Source organism: Dunckerocampus dactyliophorus, chromosome 6, assembly GCF_027744805.1.
Source record: "Dunckerocampus dactyliophorus isolate RoL2022-P2 chromosome 6, RoL_Ddac_1.1, whole genome shotgun sequence".
Classification (NCBI taxonomy): Eukaryota; Metazoa; Chordata; class Actinopteri; order Syngnathiformes; family Syngnathidae; genus Dunckerocampus; species Dunckerocampus dactyliophorus.
In genome coordinates this window covers 13,518,935-13,545,219 of record NC_072824.1, presented here as the reverse complement: position 1 = coordinate 13,545,219, position 26,285 = coordinate 13,518,935, and the positions used below count along the sequence as shown (strand labels likewise).

The 26,285-nt window shown below is 39.2% G+C and overlaps 1 protein-coding gene across 3 annotated transcripts in view; it reads left to right on the top strand.

Moving 5' to 3' along the window:
* Window positions 1–26,285, top strand: part of sdk1b (sidekick cell adhesion molecule 1b) — a 369,858-nt gene that overhangs the window by 297,820 nt on the left and 45,753 nt on the right. For all 3 annotated transcript variants that reach the window (XM_054779326.1, XM_054779325.1, XM_054779324.1), the window contains 7 exons: window positions 657–772; window positions 9,228–9,423; window positions 11,590–11,688; window positions 12,509–12,700; window positions 22,710–22,831; window positions 22,910–23,022; window positions 26,017–26,167. In XM_054779326.1, coding sequence (XP_054635301.1) covers window positions 657–772; window positions 9,228–9,423; window positions 11,590–11,688; window positions 12,509–12,700; window positions 22,710–22,831; window positions 22,910–23,022; window positions 26,017–26,167 — 989 coding nt within the window. The remainder of the gene's footprint in view (window positions 1–656; window positions 773–9,227; window positions 9,424–11,589; window positions 11,689–12,508; window positions 12,701–22,709; window positions 22,832–22,909; window positions 23,023–26,016; window positions 26,168–26,285) is intronic.

Sequence of the window (26,285 nt, the reverse complement as noted above, 5' to 3'; positions counted from 1 at the left end):
GCTGATGGGGACTCCGATTGGCAGCTTCCTCAGAAAGACATAGAAAAACTCAAAACCAAGGCAAATAGGAAATGGATGTACCAAAATAAGAGCACAACACAGGGAATACAGACAGAACAACAGAAATGAACTAACAGTACACATCGATATTTGTGAAGTAATTTTAGTTCAGAGGAGCACTATGCAGCCTTGCAGGAATGTTTAATCCGTATACCAGCCACTTTATCGTGAATGTCACTAAACGATAATGCTTACACAGGAAGTCACATAAACCCACAAATCCACTAAGTCATGCCCAGTTCCCTCAGGTCAGTGAGTGGAATTTGGAACACATTATGTGTTCTTTAATGAACTGCCATGGTTCACATCAGCCATGTACTATTACTCCTAATTCACCTCATCATTTGCAGGAAAATGCAATGCAAAATGAATGAATGCTGAATTAAAATAGTTTTAATGGGAAATCTAGCTATTTTGCTGTATTTGCAAGTCAGTGGGATTAAATGTAACAAAAATGAATGAAAGCTTGTCTGTCAAACATAATAATGGCCCTCATCAAGCTTAAGGATAGATTTGTACAGTATGTATTTCCAAAACATGGTCTCTTGTTGAACCCATCCCAGCTAAGTATGGTGTTTGTGTGTATGTGCGTGTAGTTCCCACAGCTCCCCCGCAGGAAGTGGAAGTTGTTGCTGTCAACTCGACCACCATCCGCTTCACATGGAACCCTCCACCTCAGCAATTCATCAACGGCATCAACCAGGGATACAAGGTAAACATACTGTACTCAAAGTATGATGAAAGTAGTGACAATGCAAAAACATCAAAACATTAAATGGATGGTTCTGATTTTTTGACATGAAGTCATATACTGTAACATCCCCATCAGCAGTGTAGTCCATTAACAGCAACTTACCCCCCACTTGGTCTCCAGTTCTGGTCAGATTTCGGTGATGAAGATCGTAGTTCCGCTTAGTTTCTGGGGACATTTAAGTAAAGAATGTGTCTTCTCTAAACATTATGCATTCAAAAGAGTAATATATTTGCATCACAAAAATGCGTTCTCATAAAAATCTGACCTCACAAAACGCTTTGCTTTATATTTGTCATAACTGTCTAACATGCAATTCCCCCTCTTGCATAAAAACTGCTGAGCAAAGTAGTACATTTTCATGTCCCCTTGTGTGAGCAGCTCGTATCATTCTAAGGCGAAAAATATACTACTACTTTATGCGTGTGTTAAATGTATCGTACCGTTGGCAGGATATCAACATATGGTGATTCAGTGATCTTCAGTGATTCTTACTGAAGATCCTCTTACGACTCTTACAAATTTAAGAGGATGTACCGAATTTGCATGTTTCATCATTTTTCATTCAAGGCAGTTGCACTAATATTTTAATAATATTGAGTTCACAAATGTAACCCATATCCTCCCAGACTGGGCCTAATTATGCTGCAGATTCTGATGATAATTTTGTAAAGACATATTCTACAAAAGCAACAAGACTTTCATATTAGGTAGTAACAAGATTGCCCAGGGCATTTTTGTCTTTAGTCTTTACTTATCGCCTGCTTACAATTAATGCCCCGTCTTTTTTGCAGTTGAGGTAAATAAACAGCCAGCAATAATTACATTTACAGCATGTTCAAAGTAATATATTACTCAATTTACAGTGGTGTTTTTATATAACAAAAATGGTGGGGCACCAACCACTTTAGTAGGCTGCATACCCAAAAACACGGCTGTACTCACTCTTATGGTCCAACGTTCTATTTCAGGGAATATTGATTCATTGTTTCTAGAAACAACTGAGGAAAAATAGTGCACAGGTGGTCTTCGGGTTACATATAAGTTCCGTTCCTAGACTGTGATATAAGTCGAGATTTGGTGTAAGTTGGATCTCACAACAAAAATATACCTACATTAACTCACAGTAAGTCACTCACGCTGTACACGGAACACATAAAATACAATAATAAAACATTAAATACAATAATTAAATGTAACAGTCATGAACATAAACTAACTCCACCACTGGTGGCTGGCACATCACCTCGGGCCGCCAAGGAAAAAAGGGGCCAGTGTAGACTGCACAGTAGACAGCACAGAGGTGCTGAAACCCAAGAATCTCTGAAGAGCAAGCTCTTGCTCCTGATGATGCTGCACCTTCCGACCAGACTTCGGGCAGCAATGGAATGGTACTCATACAGCATTCAAAGTGCTTTCTAAATATTGTGACAGCATTCTCACTTTATTCTTAATATTCCTACTGTGTTCCAACTACAGTCAAGTTGAATGTGAAAGAATGATTTGAGAAAGGTTTGAAACGTAACCTAAGTATTCAAACATCATTCTTACGAATTTCAAATCCTCTCCCAAATGTGGCGCAAATTTTGGAACGTTTTCCTTCCACGGAGCCCGTGGACCACCTGTAAACTACAGTACTTGGCTGCAGCCAGCAGAGGTGCTGTTAATTCACTCTCAACTAGTTTGTAATCTAAACAACAAGACTTCAGCTATGGAAAGTGCGCTTGCTGTGACCTTGTTGTGTTTGTTTTGCTAATTAAATGACATTAATTAAAAGGGGATACAAAGTACATCTTCATCTGATCTCTCTACACAGATGAGTGATTACACACAGTGCAGTCAATAAATTTGATCCAAACAGTGGGGGAATCAAATAGTCTCACTTGTCTCTATTACCTATCTGTCTGCAAATCATCGCATTATGATGTTATATTCATCATCTGGACAGTAAAACAATATTTGCCATTACCACAAAGTCTACCACGATACAGTTCGGTCGACTTCCAGGAACCTGTGGTGACATTTGAAATGAATCTCTATTTATTACTATTAGTGACGTTTGTGTCAGCTCAGAAAAGTGATTAAAATATGGTTTTGAAGATTACTGAAATTGACTATCAACTTATCATAAATGTTTTTCATAAGGACTTTTTTTTTTGGCGTGAATTTAGAGAGACTTCTTATTGAGTGGAAACCATACATGAAGTAGCATTCACAGATTTCCAAATAGAGGGGACAGTTAAAAAAAGCACCAGACCAGGTCTCACAGGGAACACAAAGGATAACAGCATGTGGTACAAGCTCGAAACTGATTGAAAGAGCATGACAAAAATATATCTCATTTGTCTGGGCAATTTCTCTCTCTCCATCAGCCACATTATATGCATTGTAGCAGTAGTACCATCTGTTGTTGAGTCACTCAACTCAACTCTAATGTGTAATTTCTGCCAAAAATGCAGTCAAAAAAGGATGAGTTGAGCTTTCAAAGGTGAGCATGGCCTATTACATGATTTCTAAAGCAGGCCCATGTGGCAGCACTGTGATTTATGTACAGCACAGTACCTGCTTGTGATGAGCACTCTTCTGGTTCTCCCTTTTCACTCTGGTCCAGGATCAACATGTAACTATAGCAACAGCAGAACCAACCCTTAAAAAAGTGGACTTGCATCAGCTGCTCGGGGTGCCAAATCAGCAGTCTTTTATTGCACCCAAACTGTACTATGCTGATAATAAACTACAATAGAAACTCTTATCTTGCCATGGCAGACTGGGTGCAGTGCAGCACCATCATGCACAGAGAAAAATGGCCAGTAGAATGTGTCTGGGTATCACTGGCTTTCTCCCTAAATGGAGGTCAGTGATACATTTAATTGTTGATTGAGGTCCTGCTGCAGAGTTTAAATTAAGATTGCATTCTAATCGAACAGTGTTTCTCAAGAGGTCTTTATTTGTGTTCTTCTTTTATTTGTGTGGGGCGGCATGGCTCAGGTGGCAGAGTGGTTGTCTCCCAACCTGAAGGTTACTGAACCACCAGTTGCTCCTGATGCTGCGTCATCAGTAGGTAAATGTGCTGACAGTGTCAAAGCGCTTCGAGTACCTTGAAGGTAGAAAAGCGCTGTACAAATGGAAGACCATTGACCATTCTTGGCCAATAGCGTGTAACACAACGATATGGACATTCATTGCTTTTCTAGATTCTCAGTTTAAGCACATAATAATGAAGTTGATATGTTGATTCAGTTTGTGGACTAAAACAGAGGCTGTTAAAATAGTTCAAATAATTTTGTAAATAACGAACACTGGAACCTTAGTAAGCGTCCGCTCCGGAGTTATGTCTTGAATTCAATTCATTGAGTTCTCACCTTCTTTATCAAAATGCTGGCACTTGCAACTTTCTTTGGCTCCATTTTAGGTTTGGTTGAGAAACACTATTGAAACTGATGTCAAAATAGTCCCTTTCATTCATCATTTATATGTATTTATATGCATTTTGAATTGTTTTCTGCATGTCAACGTGTCATATCATAAAACTATAAAAACCTTTTTTGTATGTTTATGTCGTTTTGTGTTTCACCGAGCGGTCACCATTCCTACCTGTCCTGCGCTCCTCGAACGCACCATAGTTGTGTGCTATGAGACAAGGTGGAAGTTACGTATAACTAGTATATTTTTCCCGTTGATGCTACTTAGCACACGGTCTGTCACCCACACATCAAACAACGATGTGATCATCTTCTCGCTGAAAAACAGACTCCAGGCTCGTACCAATAATGTCTGACTGTGTTGATTTTGTGCTTATACTTTGATGTTGTATGCTTTTTTTTCTCATTGAAATCAGACAGGGTGCAGCTCATTTATTGTGAAGGCTGAAAGTGTGTTGTTGGACTTTAAGCTGTTGACGGGAAGACCTCCTGAAACGTACTTCCTTCATGTTAAGTTTTCACAATGTCAGTGGTCATCATTATAAGACACTCGGTTACACTGTTTACTTTTGTTTTATACAAAATACATAATAAATTATTAGCAATGCAGTGCATTTATTGCGGTTAATTGGTTCCAGACGCAACAGAAGTAAGTGAATTTTCGCGAAGTAAGATTTCTTATTAATAAATGGAATATTTTCATAGTTGGAGCATAGAAAAAGTGTTTATGACACTCTAAAACTTTAGTCACCTTTACACTAGTTTTACCTAATATAGTAGGCATAGTAACAGAAAACAAGAGAGTTCCTTGTTGTTGTTTTTTTCTGGACAGTGTACTTTCTGGGGCGGGTATTGTCTCATCAATGTAGTGTAATGGTGGCTGAATGACACCACGTCAGAATGGCTGTAAATTAGTCAGCCTTTTTATTTGAAATAGTTACAGGGCACTATGTCTTACAGGCAGATGCTCAAAACACACCAGGAACAGTTCAAGCACTCGTAGTTATTTTCTTCTATGGACTTATTTTCTAAAAATCTAACCCAACATGCAGAATGTCACTGCCCTCTACAGCACACACTCTAGCATCTCAGAACTACACAACACACATCGCTACAGTAACATTAACAACACCTAGTGACCAGTATGAAATAATACATATCATGTCTTAGATGCATCTTCTGAATGCCTTATAGTTGTATTTTTGTTCATGTACTCATTTTTATTCTTGAAAATGCTTAATTGAGGCAAAGAATACGTAAAATTTGCTTACCATAAATCACGGTGTCTAAACCACACCCGTGTATTAACCGCACCCCCATTTTCAGGCTCACGGCGGGGAAAAAAAAATGTTTGTTCATAAATGCTTGCCAACTCTTTCATCACCGAACTTTGCTGTAGCATCCCTTGAACGGTAGGAAGAGGGGGCCGAATTTCGACAACGCTCGTCACCACGCACAAAATGGGAAAAAAAATTGAAAACACGGGCATTGTCCTAGCGGTGCACCGCTGAAGCCGCCGTTGCTTTAGCCTTGATTTAACGGAGCGAACGTTGGTTTAGCGGTGACGAGAGCGGTGATAGAGCGGCGTTCTGTGCATGCGGATCAGTTATGCATGTATTGTACATAACACATAACGCGGCATTGCTTCAGTGTGAATTTGAATAAACTCCAACGTTGTATTGTATTTTACATCATCTGCAACGTTTTAATGGAAGCTTAGGTTAGCTTCACTGTATATAGAGATCGTTTCACTGTGTGAAACACACAGCAGTCAGATAAGTTAGAAAGGAATTGCAAAGACTAGCATTTTCAGCAACTCTACAGCAGAGGGCTCTAAAGTCAAAGCAACTCTCTGACCCACAGACGGCTATTCTAAAATGGGCTTCTGGTCAATTTCTCCCTGTACCGAGTCTGGTCACAGACCTGTCATCGTGTATAAACCGCACCCCGATTTTTTGCTTCCTACCGGTGGAAAAAAAGTGCGGTTTATACACCGTGATTTACGGTAAATATGCATTTTTTATTTATTTATTTTTTTTACTAATTATATAACGTATTCAACACGAAACAACAATAATTTATTTTGAAAAACCATGATAGTTTGAAGGCATGAAACGGCACTGTGGCAAGGGACAACTGTACATTACTAAAATATCCATAATAATATCCATAAGCTACTCACCCTTGAATGACCCATGACAAATGCAATGGAATGTGTGTTCAAATTTAAAGGTTGTGGCATATTGTATAGTCAGTCAGCAGCTTCATGGGAGGTGACGTTATCTAAAAGCATAATCACTACTATAATGATATGGTAAACTGAGGTGTTCAGAGTAAAGTTTTTGATTAGCTCCCGGCTGTGGACACATAATTAATATTTTTACTTCCAAAGAGATTGCTTGAAGAAAACTAGGCTGCAAAAACAACCATGAACGACTGAATCAAGTGAATCAGTGTATCCTGAAGGTAGTGTGTAAAGGATTTCAGCTCATTATTGTTAACAATTGCTAGTTTTTCTTTATCAACACCATTTGCTAATGTTATTATTTGCTGTCCAGACTTTGAACTGGAATTACGATACCTCCACGTGTACAACACACTGAGCACACACTGCATCACACTTCACAATAAATCATTTGTCACTTTGATTTGCTCTACCAGTGGTAGTGCAAATAGCAAATGTGAATGTTCACCTGGCAGCAATATACAGTAGTAGTAATACATCATTTAGGTTTCCATTAGAATGGTACTTTCCTCCTAATTTATTGTCAGTGAGTAGGTAAGCAGGCAGGTAGAGAGAGATGTAGTTCGACAAATGAGTGTAAATCCCATGAAAGTGCTGTTTCTGCCATGCTCATCTTGTGCATATGCATACAACCCTTTAGCTGCCAGGCCTGAAATTTGTTCACCCTTTCTATTTGTAAGAAATTACAAGCAAGGCCAACAAAGAAGAGACTCAATGCATGCGATATCCAGCTTGATGCACTCAATGTTGTCCTCACTTAAACTTTCACAGCAAACGATTATATGTCACAAGATTCAAATGTGACAAGATTTCTCGTTCAGAAAAAAAAATTCTCACAATAATAAATACATTCATTAATTACACAATAAATGAAACTAAACTTGATAATTTTTGCCAGATTGTATATACTGTATTGCCATGTGAATGTGTGTTTGTTTTCCTCATCTCTCGCCACTAAACAGGCAGAAAGAGAGTTCACTCTGTGCATTGGTTCAGCATCTAGATTTCATAGAACAACAGTGTTCCATAACACAACAGTGTGACCCCTTGTCAGTCATACAGTCACTTTGTCCCTGTGGGAGGATGTGATTTTTTTTGTTAAAATCCCGTCTCGCCTCGTTCTCGTGGACCCAATCTAGTGCATCGTCTCTGTCTCTGACACCCCTAAATAGTAGTACAGTGGAATGTGATATGATTTGTTCGGATTTTGAAACTATTTTTGTCTGTGGAAACAGTAAAAACTTGTGCCTTCATAAAACCTTTATTATAACTGCACAGGTAAGTAACCTTTCAACATTGTAACTGTAATACAAGTGTAACTAGAAGTTAACAGCTACAATTAGTAAAATGCCATTACAGTTAAACACTCAATCGTCACTTTAATGACGAAAGTGTAATAATAGTGTGTAATGTGCCGTGATAACATCTTGTGTCGATGATGTGCAGCACACATCTGACATTTTTGCATTCTTAATTGTCACACAAGTGTAAAAATAAGTGAACCAATGTCATCAGTAAAATGTGAAAACAATAGAACACCATACACTAACTCTGATAACAAGTGATGACAAGTACAGTTACACTGGAGACTTAGTCCTGTCACTTACAGTACGTTTTCTGAACCTGCAGAGATCTGTACAAGAATCTTCTATGTAAAGTTTCAAATTGTTAGTTCAAGATTCAAGAGTTTTATTGTCATATGCACAGTAAAACAGGTAGCTATACTAAGCAATGAAATTCTTATTCTGTTCATTCTCCCCCAAAAAATAAAGAAAACACAAGAAAATGAATAAGAACATAAGAAACATTAATACCAATAAATTAAGAGCAACAATAATATGTTCAGTGTTATGAGTGTTGTAGTAGTAGTTAGTAGGTGAAATTGAAATTCCATGGTTGTAATTGTTAAATAAACTCCATCTTGGATAATGTTTGCTCTTTTCTTGCCTGATGTTTTAATCCTGGATATTGGGGAAAAAAGGACACAAAAGCTGACAGGAATGTGAGGGTTTTATTGAGTGTCTCTGATATTAAATGTAATTGCATCCTGTAGATGATTTGCAGTAAAAGTCATTATTTATGTGCTGTTTGAGAAATACGTTCACAATTTCTGCTACTCAGATAATATTGATGAAGTACAGGATATTTGTAAGTTTTTACAATTTTTACTTTTTGTGTCCGCCAACATCACGATTGTTATTTAGCATGGGAAACGCCTTGAACGTCTTCTGTTTTGCTTCTAACACACACCAGCTGCAAAGCAAGAAGCTAGGCTATATAGCTATGCGGTCAAATTACTCAGTGTGAATAAAATGTTAATTATGTATTGATACCTGGAAATCATGTGGCGTGTCACCAACATGAATGTTTTGTGAGTGCAAGGTTTTATTCGCCACTATTTTTCATGAACTTAACATTGTACAATCATGTTTTTACATGTTATTTATGATGCACCGTCGAGGTGATTGAATATTGGAAAAATAAACACGTTTTGAGTGCACCTCAATTTTAAATTTTGACTTTCTTGTCAGGGTAGTCAGCAGGTTTGGAGAACGTGTCATATTCTTCTTCTCTTTCCATGTCGTTCTTCACCTAACACCCCTAGGTGGGTCTGCTTCCTGTGTTGTAAAAAGCGTGTGATTCAGGGAATATATTCAAGTATCTTTGCTTAAATTGCAATGAATGTGACCTCAGCAGAGATGAAGTTAAAATAGTAACAACCAAACTTTTTAACTTTTATCTGTTGTAGCTGCTGGTCTGGCCAGAACAGGTTCCAGATGATATTACTATGGTAACCATCACCCCGGACTACCCCAGTTCACGACACACGGGCTTGGTCAATGGACTCAAAAAATTCACCTGGTACTTCGGGTCCATCCTCTGCTTTACCACACCTGGAAACGGCCCTCGCAGCCCCCCAGCTCTGCTCCAAACACATGAGGACAGTGAGTATACATGCGCTCAGAGTAGCAATTTAGTCCCATTTAATAACAAAACACTGAATAATAGTGTTAATGTAGTGACATATTCTGTGTTCTGTTTTATCAAGATACCCATTTGGCAAGATATTTACTGGTTTGTTTGTGTGCAACTTCATGTCCCCAGTTTTCATGTCCCCACTGTGTCAACTTGCATTCTTTGCGATACATAGATTATTTTCAGGATGTTTTCATTCAATCCATACACACAGGAAATCATAAATATGTTATTTAAAAAAAATGTTTGCAATGGGCATCGGTGTCAGAAATCTTAAGTGATCAAATGTTTAAAATTTTTTAAAAAGGTGTATGTATATGCAGTGCCAGAAGGTGTACTGACAAACTAAGTCACTTCAAGTGCATATTAAATTTATTGAAAATTTCACCACATGTTCAGGTGCTAATATCTGTCATATCTCATCAGATCAGATTGTAATTTGTTGTGTTTTTGTAGGATCTCATTAGGTTCCCAGGAGCAATAGTGGATCCACATCAAATTTGACCTCCTTAGCAATCATAATTTTGCAGGTAGCAAATGTTTAAGCCTTGGCGGAAGTTTGCGCTCCCTGAGTTGTCATGTTTTTGTCACACTCAGTAGTTTATACTGTACTCTCAATGACTTTCCTTACTTGTTACACCCTATTCAACTTTTGATATGGGAGAAATGTATATGCGTGTTCAGATATGCTGTATTTATAGCCAGCTGTTCCACAGGTAAACTAGTAATGACTGCCACTACCAGTCACACGTACACACACACTGTCAAATAAACACAATAGCCAGAGGCACACAGACAAGCAATTATTACCACGCAACAATTATTGAGGGGGAAAGTGCTATGAGAAGGCATGTGTACACACATGCGTAAGCGCACACATGCACACAATCGTTGGTGGCATCGATCGGGTGCTGGGCGTGTTGCAGGGTTAACGGTGTGTGTAATTCTTGCTTGATGATGGTTTTTTGTGTGTGTTGGATTGTGTGTTATTGAATGTCTCAAATGAATAGCTTAATCGCTCTGCTGGGAGAGGGTTTAGAGAGCATTGGATGAGATGAGAGAATGACAGTAGTGCATGGACCAATGCATGTGTGTGCCGCAGTGGTCAATGCACACATGATTAGTTGGCAGCGTGATAATAGGATAGCAGACACTCCACTCTACTGTTTGTAGTGCTGCTCATGATTGCCCAACTTCTCTATTCTCTGACTTCACATAGTGACATGTTTGTAAAGTTTTACTCCAAAATGCTTATTTTACAAAAAAAAGTTACTAAAACCTGATGTCCTCTGAGATTAATTGTAAACATAAATCAAAAAAATATTTGCTAAAGCGGGCAGACCTTAATCAAGGCTCAAGTTAAGCCTGCTTTTAAATTGACGAGAGCCAAAACTCGTTTCAATAGTTATTTTTGCTTGGAAGTCATTTATGAATCTCAACAGTGCGTATCCAACCTTTTCTAAACGGTGTGACACAATTTTTTACCAAGCAGTAAGAAATACTGTGGAACCTTGGTTTTCATTATTAATCCATTTCAAAAACTATTCATTTTCATTCATAACATAAATGAATCACTTTTACCTTCACTGAACACTAACAAGCACAGAGTGGCGGGAGGAGAGGGGGTGGATGAGCCACGCACTCTAGTCTAGAAATATAATGAGTGGTCAGCATCCAGCAGCTTTATCTGTCTGTGCATGCTGCTTAAAATGTTGCTTGTGCCACTCAGCTGTTGTCATGAAACTCATGCGTGTTACATTTGTGTTAATGTTGTTTAATGAACTCATCAACTGTATTAATGCTGGCTGAGCAGTTTGCTCCTTACCGGTATGACAACATTGGTTCTGTTGATGCTCTGTTGTGAAGTATACTTGTTAATAAACGACCATTGGATCAAAGAGAGCTACAGTATGTTTTCCTTTTCACGTTCTCATGCACTCCAAAATCGTAAGTTAGAAAAAGGTTAAAATTGTTATAGATGAGTTTTCAACACAGGCTCTCTCCAATTATTGTGTGGTCGTGATTGTCCAAAAATATTACATATTTGCAGTTGTAAGTTTTTCCAGTAGTTTTTGGGTTAAAATAAGTTTTCAAATGTGTCCAACAACAATGTGCCGTGTTTGTGCATTCTGTAGCACCTGGACCTGTACGTCATCTGAGTTTTACGGAAATCTTGGACACATCTGTCCAAGTCAGCTGGGCAGAGCCTGAAGAAAAGAACGGCATCATTACCGGTGAGACGTTTTTTACTTAACAACTATACATTTCTAAGGCTTCCAGTCTCCCTCCATCCTCTTTTCCATAGGTGAATTGTTTGTGGCGTCCACCATTAGGTCTTTTATTTCCGACTCGCTTGTTTGGGACACTAATTGTTTGATTCATCATTCGCTAATCTCTATTCGATGCAGCTTGTCTTCAGACGTTATCTCTAACATGGCCTTAGCCGACGCCTGCAACCGTCATGGAGCTTTTGGTGTGACGCATCACTGAGCTCACTGCATACACACATAGAGTACATGCCTTTATACCATCGCTTGAATGGTACAACACACACTTGTCTTTGTCACACTGTGCTGGAATAGTGCAAAATGCACACACGCAATTCCACTTACACGTTGCGTGTGCACCGTTTCCCATGTTCACCTGGCACCTAACCACAGTGTAATAACACACGGCCATGTTGTTACATTTACATCTGGTTTACACACACCCCCGAGTGTGCTTATTCAATCAAGGTCACCTAACACATTACTCTTTCATCCTCTACCTGTTTTTCATCTTACACCCAGTGGGCAGAGAGACACATGAGGGACCACACATTCTCTCCTGGGCTTCACGCACCAATATGATTTCACACATGTTTGAAGGCACCAGAGTGGGATGCATGGCTGTGAAGACGTGATGGGACAGATAGGGATTTAGACTGTAGATACCTTCCCTCCATTTTTGCCTTATTTCTGTCCCAGTCACACCCCGATATGTGCAAGTTGTGGACTTGTGTATCACATGTTTGTGCAACTTTCTAAACTTGTGTGTGCATTCATCATCCCACAGGCTACATGCTGTGGTGGGAGGTGTCTGGTGTGCAGTCGAGGCGTGAGGAGCGTTCCTTGTCCAACGCCACGCTTCAGTACCAGCTCACAGGCCTCACGTCCACCACCATGTACACGCTGAAGGTGGCCGCGCTCACTGCTGCGGGACGCGGCGTGGTCACCTCGTCTAACATATCCACAGGAGTCCCTCCAGGTATGACTGACAAACAAAAATATTGTTAAATCGGCTTCTGGCTGGAAATGACTGAAGAACATAGATAAATACTGTATGATGTGTTATGTGAAGTTGTTATTGTTCCATTTTGAAAATTATTCATATTCCTAATCTTATCAAAATATTTTTGGGATCCTGGCAATAATCTAGACCAGGTGTTTTCTAAATGTGGTACAGCGAGCCTCCCCAGAGAACATAATATGATTTGGGCTTATCCTGGTACTCGAAAAACTGATTTTCTGGAACATATTTAATATGCCCTGTTGCATATTTAATTTTATTTTCTCCTCACCCCAGACTATGTTTACTCTTCCTCTGTAGGAACTAAAAATCAATTTCTGTCTCTCAATTTGAAAACCCCATTGAGAATGATTTTTTGTTTTTTGTCAAAATGTCTTTTGCCAACATTTCCAGCTAAATTAAATTCCACTGTAACTCAAAATTTGTTTGAATTGAGATGCTCGATATTGACTTTTTATCGATATCCGATATACCGATATTGTCCAGCACTTCATTACTTCATTAATGACACTGATATCAACTGATACCAATATTGGCAGCATCTCTTCCGTCAAACTAATGTCATGTAAAGAATGAACATATTATGGTTCTTTTACCGTCATGTCACTGGATGCATTTCACAAATAAACAATGTTTGTGCTAAATAGATACAAATACTGCAATATGCAATGTAAGTAAAAAGTAGAACAAGTACAATATTTATTTTAAATATTCTGTCGCAAAAAAATAGTAATTAGAAAAGCATGACCTACAGTCAACTAAAATAACATGTTCTCCTACTATCAACAAGTAAGGCAGGTTAGTCTTAATAATAAGAATTCAGTTAAATAATGCTGGTAACGACACAATTTGGAAAGCTATAAGCACAAAGTGAAGTTCAAAGTATGAAACTCTGGAGTAATACAAGCAGTGAAATTAACTGGGTTTATTTAGCATGTCTCCCGTTGTTTATTTTGCTGCACGTACACTGCGTGTGAGTCCGAGTGATGCTTCCTGAGGTGTGCTATTAGGTTAGAGGTATTAAAGGAAGGACCCTTACTCCCCCTCGCAGGGCTTTACAGTCATTGCAGATTACATATTTACAATCCGAAGGCAAAACCATGGCCATACTAATCCAGCAAGCTTCCTGCTATGCGGCGCACGACATCATCATTTGCGCACCAATATTATTAACAGCAGAAAATCCGATACAGATATGAACCGATGTGTCATTTTTATACCAATATCGGCCGATATACACAGATAAGTTATACATGCTGTATAGACAGTACGTATATATTAATAATATCGTTAATACTTAATTTTAGGCCCTTTTTACACTACAGTGTTTTCAAGTGGAGTTTTGCTGTCTACACAAAAATGGGATTGCAGTGCCTGAAAACTGGCTCCAGAATGGCAAGATTTAAAAACGCCAGCGTTTCTGAGAGTGTGCTCTGGGCTTATAACAATCATATGCTGCTCCTGTGCCCCCCAAAAGAAAATCTTATCCTGCAGATTAGCAACTGCAGGTAGTAGAATACCTAATTAAGCAGTATTTCTAAATAATTTTTAAATAAATGTGACTTATGTTTCAGTGCCACTTATACAATACATACTACACTATACTACTATACTCTTCGTGACATTTTTTGCCTGATGCGGCTTATTGGTATATTTTTCACAATTATGACTTAAACTACATAAACATTGTCATACATTTTGGTTAGGCCTGAATAAAATAACTGGCGTTCATGGCAGTCACTCACGTACATGGCTGGTATTCACGTACATATCCGTAGTGCGTACACCAGGGGTCGCCAATGTTTTTTCTTGTAAGAGCTACTTTTAGAAAATGAAAATGGCCACGAGCTACTCATTTTTGTAGAAATTATTTTCATACCTTATTCCAACCCAAACAAATCAAATATGCTTGTTTTACCAAAACATTCACAAAATGCTGGTATCCACAACTCACATTTTATGTTTCAGAATACATTTCTTTCTAGTGTTCTCACATTATTAACTGAAAACCTGAATGAAAGCAGGCCTGCAGGCGCCTCATGTGGTCGTGGTGGGCTACCTGGTGCCCGCGGGCACTGTGTTGGTGACCCCTGGCGTACACACACACAAATAGCAGTTTCAGAAAGGCGATCAACAATTTACATACAATATCTGTTTTTACGATAGGCTATACATTCAATTATAACTAAACTTTGACAAATTGCTATCATAAGCCGACAACAAATAACTAGTGCATGCGTGTGTGTGTTACGTTGATGTACTCAAAGCAGGAAGAGGTGCGATATACAGTAGTGCTTCTAGTACTTTTAAATGTTGGCGCCCTCTAGGCAGCTGGAGGAACTTGCTGCATACTTTAATTTGGTTGCTGGCTCATGTACTTATGTGTGTCCGCCATCAGTAAGCAACACATCACTGTGCAAGAACCGGCAACCTCACACAATCATGCAAGATTTTGTGATTGGCAGAATCTTGGAGAGAACTTGCACTCGCAGCACTTTGAGTGTGCCTGCTGAGTTTGCTTGATTGGACTCGGTCAGATCATCAGCAATCATTGTGCCAAAAAAATGTCTGCGATTAGATAGAGGAGAAGTGTTCAAAAGAACAAATACAGTTATTAATAGACAAACTGTAATGAGGAGCGTACAATACAAAATTCTGTGTGAGACTCTAAAAGGAGGTGGAGAAAAGTGAAACCCAGCTCACAGAAGTATTTTTTTGTGGTCACATTTTCTGATGACTAATTCATGAATAAAAGCAGGAAGAGTGAAAGCAAGATGAATACAGACAGTTCTTAGATTCAGAGGATAGTCATTAATTCGTGAAAGCAAAACTACTGAAAGACAGGGGCCAAAGGATTAAAGAATCTCAAATGGAACAAAAGAATGAACAAAGGGAGTTGGGATTCCTCGATTCTTATCTTGTGTCTCTATTCATGTATTCATGAACTTCACTGCATTTAATCATTAATCTCAGCCGCCCGGCTGCTGTCAACATTTTCTCATCACAGTTCCAGTTTGGAGTTGTACCGTTGTTTTGTTGACTGCCATCCAGTCATGTTACAACAATAATCACTTCCATTATTATCTCTTACGTTAATTGCTTCCCAGTTAGACAAATACTGTTTTATTGAATGCATTGGCTATCCACTGTTGTATTGTGCCACATTTTAAAAAATGTGATGGTGATGCTGCGGCAGAATTGGACGGATTACAGTAAAACACAGCCCTTCCACAGATATCAAGTATTCGGTGAAAGCAATTGGAAGTGCTTGGTCTTGTTGAGACTGAGTGAGGCGATTCCCTGCCAAGTGGATTATAAGAGGGTTTTTTTCACATTTTGAGAGCTGACGTGTTATTAACAGAAACAAGCTCCTACATATTTTATCTTTTGGCAATGTTCTGCCTGCCAGGCATGTTTCTAGTAGCTGTCAGTGAAGAGACCTGGTGCATTTGGGACAGTGAATTTTTCCCTCTACAGTAGTTGAGCAAATTAAAAACATATAATTCATTTGTGACGTATTCCTGTTAATAAGGGGTGAAAAATACTGTATTTGTAGTTCTGTATGCTGATGAACTACATAAACCATGCATCTACTGAACAAAATAAACGCAGTGTTAAATTAAATCAAGTGACTCCTGATTAATTAGGTCAGAAAGTTAATACAAGTTTTATTCATTAAAGTTTTTTAAAATGACAGAAGAATTTGTTTGTGGCAGGAAGAAAAATGCATTTAACAACGCATGCTGTTGTGGTGTAGCCGTCCCTCGTTTATCGCAGTTAATAGGTTTCAGACCCGCCTGTGATAAGTGAATTTCTGTTAAATAGGATTCAATAATTAGCAAATGGAATATTTTTGTAGTTAGAGCATAGAAAAACAGTTTAAGACATTCTAAGTAGGATTTTTGATCATTGTCAGAGCCCTGTAGAAAATGAAACAACACCCCTATAGTCACATTTACGCTCCTATTAATGTTTGTTTCCAACACATTGCTCAACTGTAATGCGCATGCTACGGGATCACTGCGGGGACACAAGAGATAGCCACCGCCTTAAACATAGCATGCTACCGAGCTAACTAGTTAGCCTCCAATTTGTTTATTCTAAATTTAAGAAAGGGTTTCAAATGGAGTGATGCAGAAAGACAGAGTACCACTTCCACACGGAATGGGAGGATAACTTTTTTCCACAATGTTATGTCGGACTCTGCATCCATGGCTGACTCCATGCAGTGTGAAGGTAATCTATAGTAATGTCATGTCTGATCAATGTAACATGACTGATGCCTTGTGACCAGAATAATACAATATTTTTTGACCAATAATAGTGAGAGTCACTGACAGTTTATTACTTCTACCAAGTGCAGAGCTTTTTGTTAGTTTTTAATATTCGTTTTGTCCACTTATTTTCTTTGTTGTTTATCTAGCCAGTTAGAGCAAGGTGCATTTATTTCACCTTTTACAGTCACAGTCTGCTTGCATTGGGGCCATTACATCCAGCATATGGCACTGCAATCATTTTAAAGGTAGAATTTTTGTTATAAGCAATGTTGGGGAAATTACTTTAAAAAGTAATTACTGTACATATTGTTACCTTCTACATCTACAGTCAAACCTGTCATAGGCCACCTGCCTATAGCAGCCACTGAAAAATCCCCCGCAGCAAATTTACATGTTATAGACCCTGTGTATAGCAGTCACCTGTCCAACGCGGCCAGCGGCCACCCATTTTGTCTCCCTTGGTCAATATCTGCTTGTTGTGGGGAAGGAGAGACTCACGTCGCCGATGCACTTTAATGGCTTTATTAACAGCTGAGAACACTGCAGGACTTTACATCCACGCCAACATAAACACACTTCCCAACTCTCTCGAAACTCACAGCTAGCACTGAGCCTAGCTCTCCCGCTCGGGACGCCCACCGTCACTTCCCGTCACTTCCTGATGAACTAAAGCTGTAATGACACTCTGCCGTATAAAAAGTAAAATATTAAAAACAAGCGTAAGACATTACTAGCACAGCTTTGTTCTGTGCGTCGTGGATATATTCTATCAGTTATTATTAAGGCTCTAGCTTCCTTTTAGTAAGTAAAAACCTTGGCTATGATTGCACTACATTGTCATGTAGACCTACAAAGTACACTTGGAAGAACAAGAGGTGAATAAATGTATTGCAACTGATGTGAAACTGATGAGGGGTAGGATTAAATAAGCTTTGCTTCTTCCTACTCCTTTTTGGACATGCAAAATTGTGAATTGTACTATGTGATGTGCTACTGTTTGACTCATATGCATGTTCAGGATGAATTAAAACCATTAACCATGAACCATGATAATAACAAGCCTAGTAGTGCTGTACAACTCTTATCCGCAGTCCGCAGTGCCCTCTACTGGTCAACATTATTATTATTATTATTATTATTATTTCCCCCCCCTTTTTTTCTTTTTTTTCCCCTCTACTGGTCAACTTTCAAACTGGACGCCAACCTGTCTATAGAGGCCACCTGTCTGTAGCAGCCGCTTTTGCAGACTCCCCCAAGTGGCCGCTATAGACAAGTTTGACTGTACTTTACTTTCCCCCAAAAATAATTGAATTAGTAACATAATAACTCCTTCAAAAAAGTAATTATTGTGTTACTTTTTTGAAAAACATTAAAATATGCAAAATAATTGGGATTAGCTTTGTAGTGGGTGTGCCATTAATTAGATTATTTGTTACTGGTAAACAGTGTTAGTTACTCCCAACACTGGTTATAAATACATTGCAGGTGTCCCTAGCTAATGGGGTGTCCAGTGAGTGTATAGCCAAGCTACAGTATGTGTTTTTGTGATCCCCCTACACGCAGGGCAGATATCTTCCATAATGAGCTGTAGAACAGCAGGGCACTCACAGACTTTCTGCTGGCAGCCACAATAGGCCAGTCGACCACACGGATGCTTTGCCTTCATCATTATTGCCATGGAGATGGAGCAATTAACAAGGGTCAGGCATGATTAATGATGCTCGTTGCCCACAGTTGTCTGGCCTTAATGAACTTACATTGCACTGTGTGTTTCATTCATCTCTCACTTCCAGGCATTTATCTTCTTCACCTTGCATAGTCACATACATTTAAACAAAAAAAAATTGCTTAGTCATTGAAGGACTTGCAGCATTTTTTCCCCCTGCGAGGCATAGAAATGGAACAGATGATTGAAAAGCCTGTTGGGTTATACTTACTCCCTCACATAAGTCCTTTTTGAGTATCTTGTTGCGCAGACCACGGGTGGTCATTTACATGCTGATGACAGCCAGAAGGTGCAACAAATTGACTCACAGTATTCCAATCACAAGTTTAATCACACTCGGTCTTCATTTGCACACGCTGAGGATTTACAACCTGACCTGTGTGCTTGAAGAATACATCTTCTTTCAGGAAGTAGCAGTTCAACTCTTATATAAAGCACCATGGCAAGAGAGAGCTATCTTGTTGTTTCTTGACGTTGTTGTGTGAAAAGTGCACTGAGATTGTAATTTGGACAAAATGGAAATGAAAATGGACTGAAATGACTGAATCACTCATTTGCGCCCTCATTTGACCACTATTTTTATTTCAGTATTTGTATTCATTCTATTTCCATATAGAAAGCACAAGTTATCTTCAGGGAGGTTCTGTTAGCACCTTTATAATGTAATATTTCGGTGTAAGCATTAAAACCTCCCCACTGTGGCTCAGAATCAAGAGATTTATTCATACATCACATAGTAGGCATTGTGCATGATAAAGGATTGAGGTCCTGCCAAGAATGGAAACATGATTACAACTCACCTGTGCGTCCTTTTTTGTTCAAGTTAACCATGCACAAACTGGTCTTCAACCGAGTGGATACATATATTGTTTACTAGCAATTGCCCTTTTAGAGGGCCGCACGGTGGTCTAGTGGTTAGCATGTTGGCCAACACAGATCGGGAAGATCTGGGTTCGATTCTCCCTTGGGCATTTCTGTGTGGAGTTTGCATGTTCTCCCCGTGTGTGCCTGGGTTTTCTCCGGGTACTCCAATATCCTCCCACATTCCAAAAACAAGCATGTTAGGTTAATTGGTGACTCTAAATTGTCCATAGGTGTGAATGTGAGTGTGAATGGTTGTTCGTCTATATGTGCCCTGCGATTGGCTGGCAACCAGTCCAGGGTGTACCCCGCCTGTCGCCCAAAGTCAGCTGGGATAGGCTCCAGCATGCCCCCATGACCCTAAAGAGGAGAAGCGGTATAGAAAATGGATGGATGGATGCCCTTTTAGAATGGCATGTGTTGTAATCAGACCTAAGGTACACGTAAATACGGTCATATCTTGGATTTTGTTATTAATGCCTTCCAAAAGGCCTGATGAAAAACTGAAACATACTGTACTAAAACCGAGGCATATTTTCCCAATAGAAAATAATGTAAATCCAATTGATCTGTTCCAGACACCCAAAATTAGTAACAAAATACACTTTATAGAGAATGATTATAGTTTAACGTGCAGAAAATACTTATAAATGAGGAATGGATGGAACTGATTATTGATGCAGAGTTCCTGGTGAGACTGAATTCAATAGTGTTTATCACCTTTTTTATCAAATTGCTGGTTGCGCCGATGGCGGACTATTTAGCAGTTACACTCAAGAAAAAAATGCACGGACTGTGAGTCAGCAACGTTTAGGGTGCTTTGTTTGGGCAACAGACTAGTTTGTTCGGGACAATATTGTACGAAAACTGAAGCAAAAAATTTTACAGTCATTTTGGGCGAAAACAGAATCATACTAAAACTGAGATGTACGAAAACCAAAGTTTGACTATATGTGTAAATCCTGTATATTTTATGTTTGTCTTCATAATTGTGCATATTTTGGATCTCCTGGTTTTCTTCTGAGTTCATGGATGTGTACCAGCATATCATGCACTGTCTTGAAAAAAGAATCATATTTCCATGTTACATTGAACTACACAGGTTAAGCATGTGCTGTGACGTAAAGCCATCCACGCTGAGTTTTATCTAATTGTTGTAGACTTTAACAATGTGACACTATAGGCTCCAATATCTTCAGATTTCGGCTGCAATGTCTTTGTTTTTCTCCTTCTTGAGTCAAGTGAGGGACAGCAACAAGCAGCATAGCATCCAATGTCTTGAATAAAGAAGTATGGCTTTCCGCACTTCAAGCATACGATATGACATCAAGCCAGGCAGCATGACGTTTGTCTACTCCATCCATCATCGAACAACATAATGACGGGTATAGCGCTTCTATTTGTCTGCAGCTTTTTGCAAATTTTGGCTCCATTGTTTCCTGTTCTATTGCTTTCCGAGTTCAGCGATTCATAACAGCAAGCAGCATATCATGCGCTGTTTTAAATAGGGAATCTTTTATTTCTGTGACAGTGACATGAAAGCGCAACTATCCACACATCGAGCATGCAATGTGACATAAAGTGCCTTCATTTGTCTGCAGACTTGTGCAGATTTGGAGTGTTTTTGTTATTGTAATTCCTGAGTTCAGCGAGGCATGACGGGAAACAGCATATCACACACTATCTTGACCAAAGAAGCTTATTTCCATTAAAATAAGCTTGCTATGGAAAGTGCTATGGTGGAACCGTTCTTTTCAGCTAGCTCTTGTAATGCTAGTAGCGGGAACAACATGTTTAACACCACGTCTCGTGAATTGTGATGTGATCCACAAAGACAGAGCACATCCATTTATATGGAAATATATCACAATCGTCCCTTGCCACTTTGCGGTTTGAATTTTGGGGCTTCACTCTATCACGATTTTCAAAAATATATGTATTAATAAATTGTGCTGTTTCGTGGTTGAACACGGCCTATTTTTTAGTCAAAACATGCATATTTAAGCAAATGTCTTGTATGTTTTTCAAACAGGAAAATGGTTAAATGAACAAAAGTACAAATATAAGGCATTCAAAGATGTTGATATGTAATATTCTACACTGGTCACTAGGTGTCAGTAATGTTACTGTAACGTTCGGTAAAACACACAAGGATCAGACTTGATCGCAGGAACAGCTTTTATTGCAGGCACAATATTCCCACATGAAAATCCCCTATGAAAACATGGGCTACTGTTGCGGCTGTAACCTACGCAAACTGAAAGTCAACTTGGAACCCCTGACGTCACTTTCTGTCCGTCCCTTATATAGCTCCTCCATAGGGAACACATTTACAGGGACACACACAAGTACAAGTCTTATTTATGTCTTAAATAGCTTATTTACTCTCATTATGTCTACTATATTGGGTAATGCAAGTGTAAAGGTTATTATAGGGGTGTTAGTTCGTGTCAATAGGTTCTCTAATGATGTTAAAAATTGTATTTAGTACAAATTATCTTAAAATTACGTGACAAAACAACTTCTATTATTTCAAGCAAAAATTCTGCCAGTGGGGTAAACAAAATTTTACAAATAAAGTTTTGTTCTTAAACACATAGCTAGATTTAAGTAAAATGTTGTTATTACAAGGTAAGAATTAATTCAAATGCTCTAATAAGATTCTTCAGTTGAGATAAAATTTGTTTTTTTGAGGCTAGATTTAAGCAAAATGTTATTACATATTCCAGATTTAGGAATATTGTTCTTTAAAAGAAGTTTTCTAACAGACAACCATTCATGCCTATGCACAATTTTTAGGAGAAATATTCTTCATTTGTTGCTGAAGACTAATTAAAATCAGGTTTTTAGCTCATGTTAAAAAATAAAAAAATTTCTGGCAAAAATGTCTTCATAGAAATTGGCTTTCTTAATATAAGATGATTTTTCTCATGTGAATTTTTTTTTCTTTTTAGAATTTAAAATCAAAAACTTACTTAAAATTTTTTACTTTCTTAAAATGTAGGTTTTTCTGCAGTGCATAGAGGGAAAACTTCTAAAATGTGAAGTGCTTCCTTTTTGTCTATGTTAACATTGTATTGTTCACTATTTGTCTTCTCTGTAGAGCTTCCTGGCGCACCCTCAAACTTGATCATCTCAAATATCAGTCCCCGCACCGTCACACTCCGGTTCCGTCCAGGTCCTGATGGGAAGACCGCCATATCACGATGGATTGTCGAAGGCCAGGTGAGCATGCATGTCTCTCATCACTCAAAACGCAGCCTTGAAGACAAGGACCGCAGTGTTCCTCTTCTGTGCATACAGGTGGTGAAGGAGGATGGGGAGGAGGACACATGGAGGATTGTTTACCAGCTAGATAACCAGCCGGGCGCTGACACACTGGAGATCCCCAACCTCTCACCCTTCACTCAGTATAGGTCAGCAGTAAACACACTCACACACACACACGCAATTATGCATGAACTCACACAAGTGTCACCACATTTGCACACACACACACACACACACACACACACACACACACACACACACACACACACACACACACACACACACAGGCTGTCTTCCAAATGTTACTCTCTGCCAGTTTTTGCCGTATTGCAAGCCTTGGGTGGAGTTAGATAAATCACAGAGACAGTTCCATATGAGACTATTTTTGTTTGTCAGCACCTTCACAGCTGCTGCATGCAGATCCTCATTACCCTCCCTCAAATAGCAGGGAGGAGGGCGGTGGAGAAAGGCAAGCAAGGTGGAGAGAGGAATGAGCGACTAGGAGAAGGAAGGGGATGAGGAAAAGGAGGTTGTTAAAAAAAAGTAGACCGCTTGGCTGTCCGTCAAGACATGGGACGGCCCAAATTAATGTTGTTACTGGTGCCAAGTGCAGTCCAATAACCATCAAACAGCATCTGCAAGAGAAGGGTTTTAAGAACAAAAAACGTCTTCAAAGGCCTCGTCTCCTTCAACGCCACAAAATTTCCCATTTGGAATTTGCATGAGAGCCATCCATCCATTCAGAGTCCATCCATCCATCTTCTATGCCGCTTATCCTCGCAACGGTCGTGGGTATGCTGGAGCCTATCCCAGCTGACTTCAAGCAGGGCACATGTAGGCAAACAAACATTCATGCTCAAATTCATACCTATGGACAATTTAACCTAACATGCATCTTTTTGGAATGTGGGAGGAAACCGAAGTACCCGGAGAAAACCCACACACGCTCAGGAGAACATGCAAACTCCACACAGAAATGCCCAACGGAGATTTTAACCCAGATTTTCCCAAACTTCTGACTGCGGTTGTAACTGTGAAGTTCTATGCCATTTTAGAAGCCTATTTTTCCCATAAATTGTCTGAATTGTACAACCCCAGTGGTGTTCAACTTCAGAGGTTGCACCGTAAATATATTTAGCATGCAGTCTCTTCCGCTTTCCACTTTCTTCTGAAATGGGAGCATGCTGCATGTGTGCATAGGTCTACTCAGCGGGATTATGTTGTTGCATATAACACCAAGCGGACATTAGATGAAGTGTCACAGTAGTTTGTTGTTTCTTATCACATGTTCAGCCCTCCTTTACACACCCATCGCTCCATCTCCCAAACATCCAGCACTGCGTGGACAACTCGTAGATGTCATCTCTCTTTTTCCGCGTGCTGACACATCGTCTCAATCACAACCACTCAGAGAGGCGTGACTGCATTTGTTTAAGAAACAAATGTTCCCCTGTGCATATATGCGTAGGAGTGCTATCACATTTGTTTTTTGACTAAATATGTAGTTGGTGACACTGCTGCGCAGCCCCCTTACTGTCTCTTTTTCACATCTCTCTCATGAAACATGTCATGGGATCAGCTTATGCATGTGTGATGTGTGTGAATTGCATTCTGTGTCCCCATTGCATGTTAAAGAGTGAAAACGGAATTTCCCCAATGAGGATGAAGGCACTGACCCTGAACTGGAAAAACAGTGTAGAAAATTGATGATAGATAGATATTTTTTTTCATTTCCAAGAGAAATACTATAATAATAAAAAGAGTAACAAAAAAAATGTAAATATCCCTTTCAAATATATTGGGGGTTTTTTTAGATACATTTTTTAATATTGTATTAAAAAACATACTGTAGAGCATATCTAACAAAATGTCAACTGACTTGACTTGAATCTAAGACTAGCATGAATATAACACAACACTTTTTCCAAAATAAATTTTTGGTAGGGGAAAAAAGTAAAACTAAATTAATACTTTTTTTGAAATCATTTTGTCAATACCAGTGAAGTGGAATTGGAATAAAATTTAAAAAATATGTCTAAGCTGCTCAGCATTCATATTTTGATCTTGGCGTGAGGCACTGTTCAAAACAATGCAATAGGACACCAATCTGTACTGACTAGGAAACAAGAACGAGCATATGAACAACTATGAATCTGTGTTGGGGTATCATGTGCTATGTGCTCCATGTATCACAATCAATACCATGGTGACTTACTCGATGGACAGTTGTCAGTTTAGTCCAGCTGGTCTGGGGTATGTTTTTTTTGTTTATTTTGGGTAGGTGGAAAAAAGTTTCTATCACAGCAGGGGTTGTTAGAGTTAACAATTGAATTCTTCATTCGTTGTGATGCAATCTCTTGGAGCAATGTCTTCCTCGCGATACACACGAATCATACACATCAATGGTAACACTGTATGCCACCCTCCATTCAGCATGGCTTTACAAGCTCCACATTTACACCACCAAGTCATGCTGGTGGTGTAATGTAACTTGTCCCCCATCTGCTACCTTTGAAGTTTCACTCTCTTCTTGCGGGTTCAGCTTCTAAAACCTGTAGCTCATCCTCCTTATACTCAGGCTCAAAAAGATAAGGTTCCGGATCCTCATTTGTCCAAAAGTAGTCGTTGTCGGCAGCTCTCACAAAGTCTGCCATGATTAGTAGTAGTAAACAGACACGCACTTGACACGCTGCTGTTGTTGACGGAACTAGCGCTAGATGTGAAATCAATGCACCCACGCTTAAAATGATAAAAATACGGCAAAATACTGTAAGTATTGCATGTTATCATGAATGTACTTGATAGTGTATGGTCACAGCATGTATATAAAACAATAAATGTTTTTTTAGAGGACTTAATAGTTGAAATATAGTAGGTGTGTCCCATGACGTGCATTGTTGGCTCCCTCATGCTAACTGGTTTTCTCTCTTTAAAACACACAGAAAAGGGAAAGACATGTGTGCTCATGTACTGGATGATGGATTGTGGATGATGGACAAAATTCCAAAATAGTGTAGTTTTCCTTTAAGGACCAGCGTTTATTAATTTTGTACATTTCTCTTTATTTTCTGTCGCTCCTTGCAAAATAAAATAATTTCAGACTGGTGTGTTGAATGAATTTGACTTTGTGGTCTCTCCAGGTTTAGGATGCAGCAGGTGAACATCGTCGGCTCCAGTCCCCTCAGTGCCCCCTCCAGGCTCATCCAAACCTTACAGGCGGCCCCTGACACGCACCCCTCCAACCTCACCTTTCTGTCTAATACACAAACCAGCCTTTGCTTCAGCTGGAAGGTACTGGAATACAAATTACTCTGCTCCCTCATTTGATTGATGGCAAGTTGTCTGTGTTGCGAGCGTCTCTATTTACTCGTGTGTTGTATGTGCATGCTGTGTGCTCGCCAGCATCAGT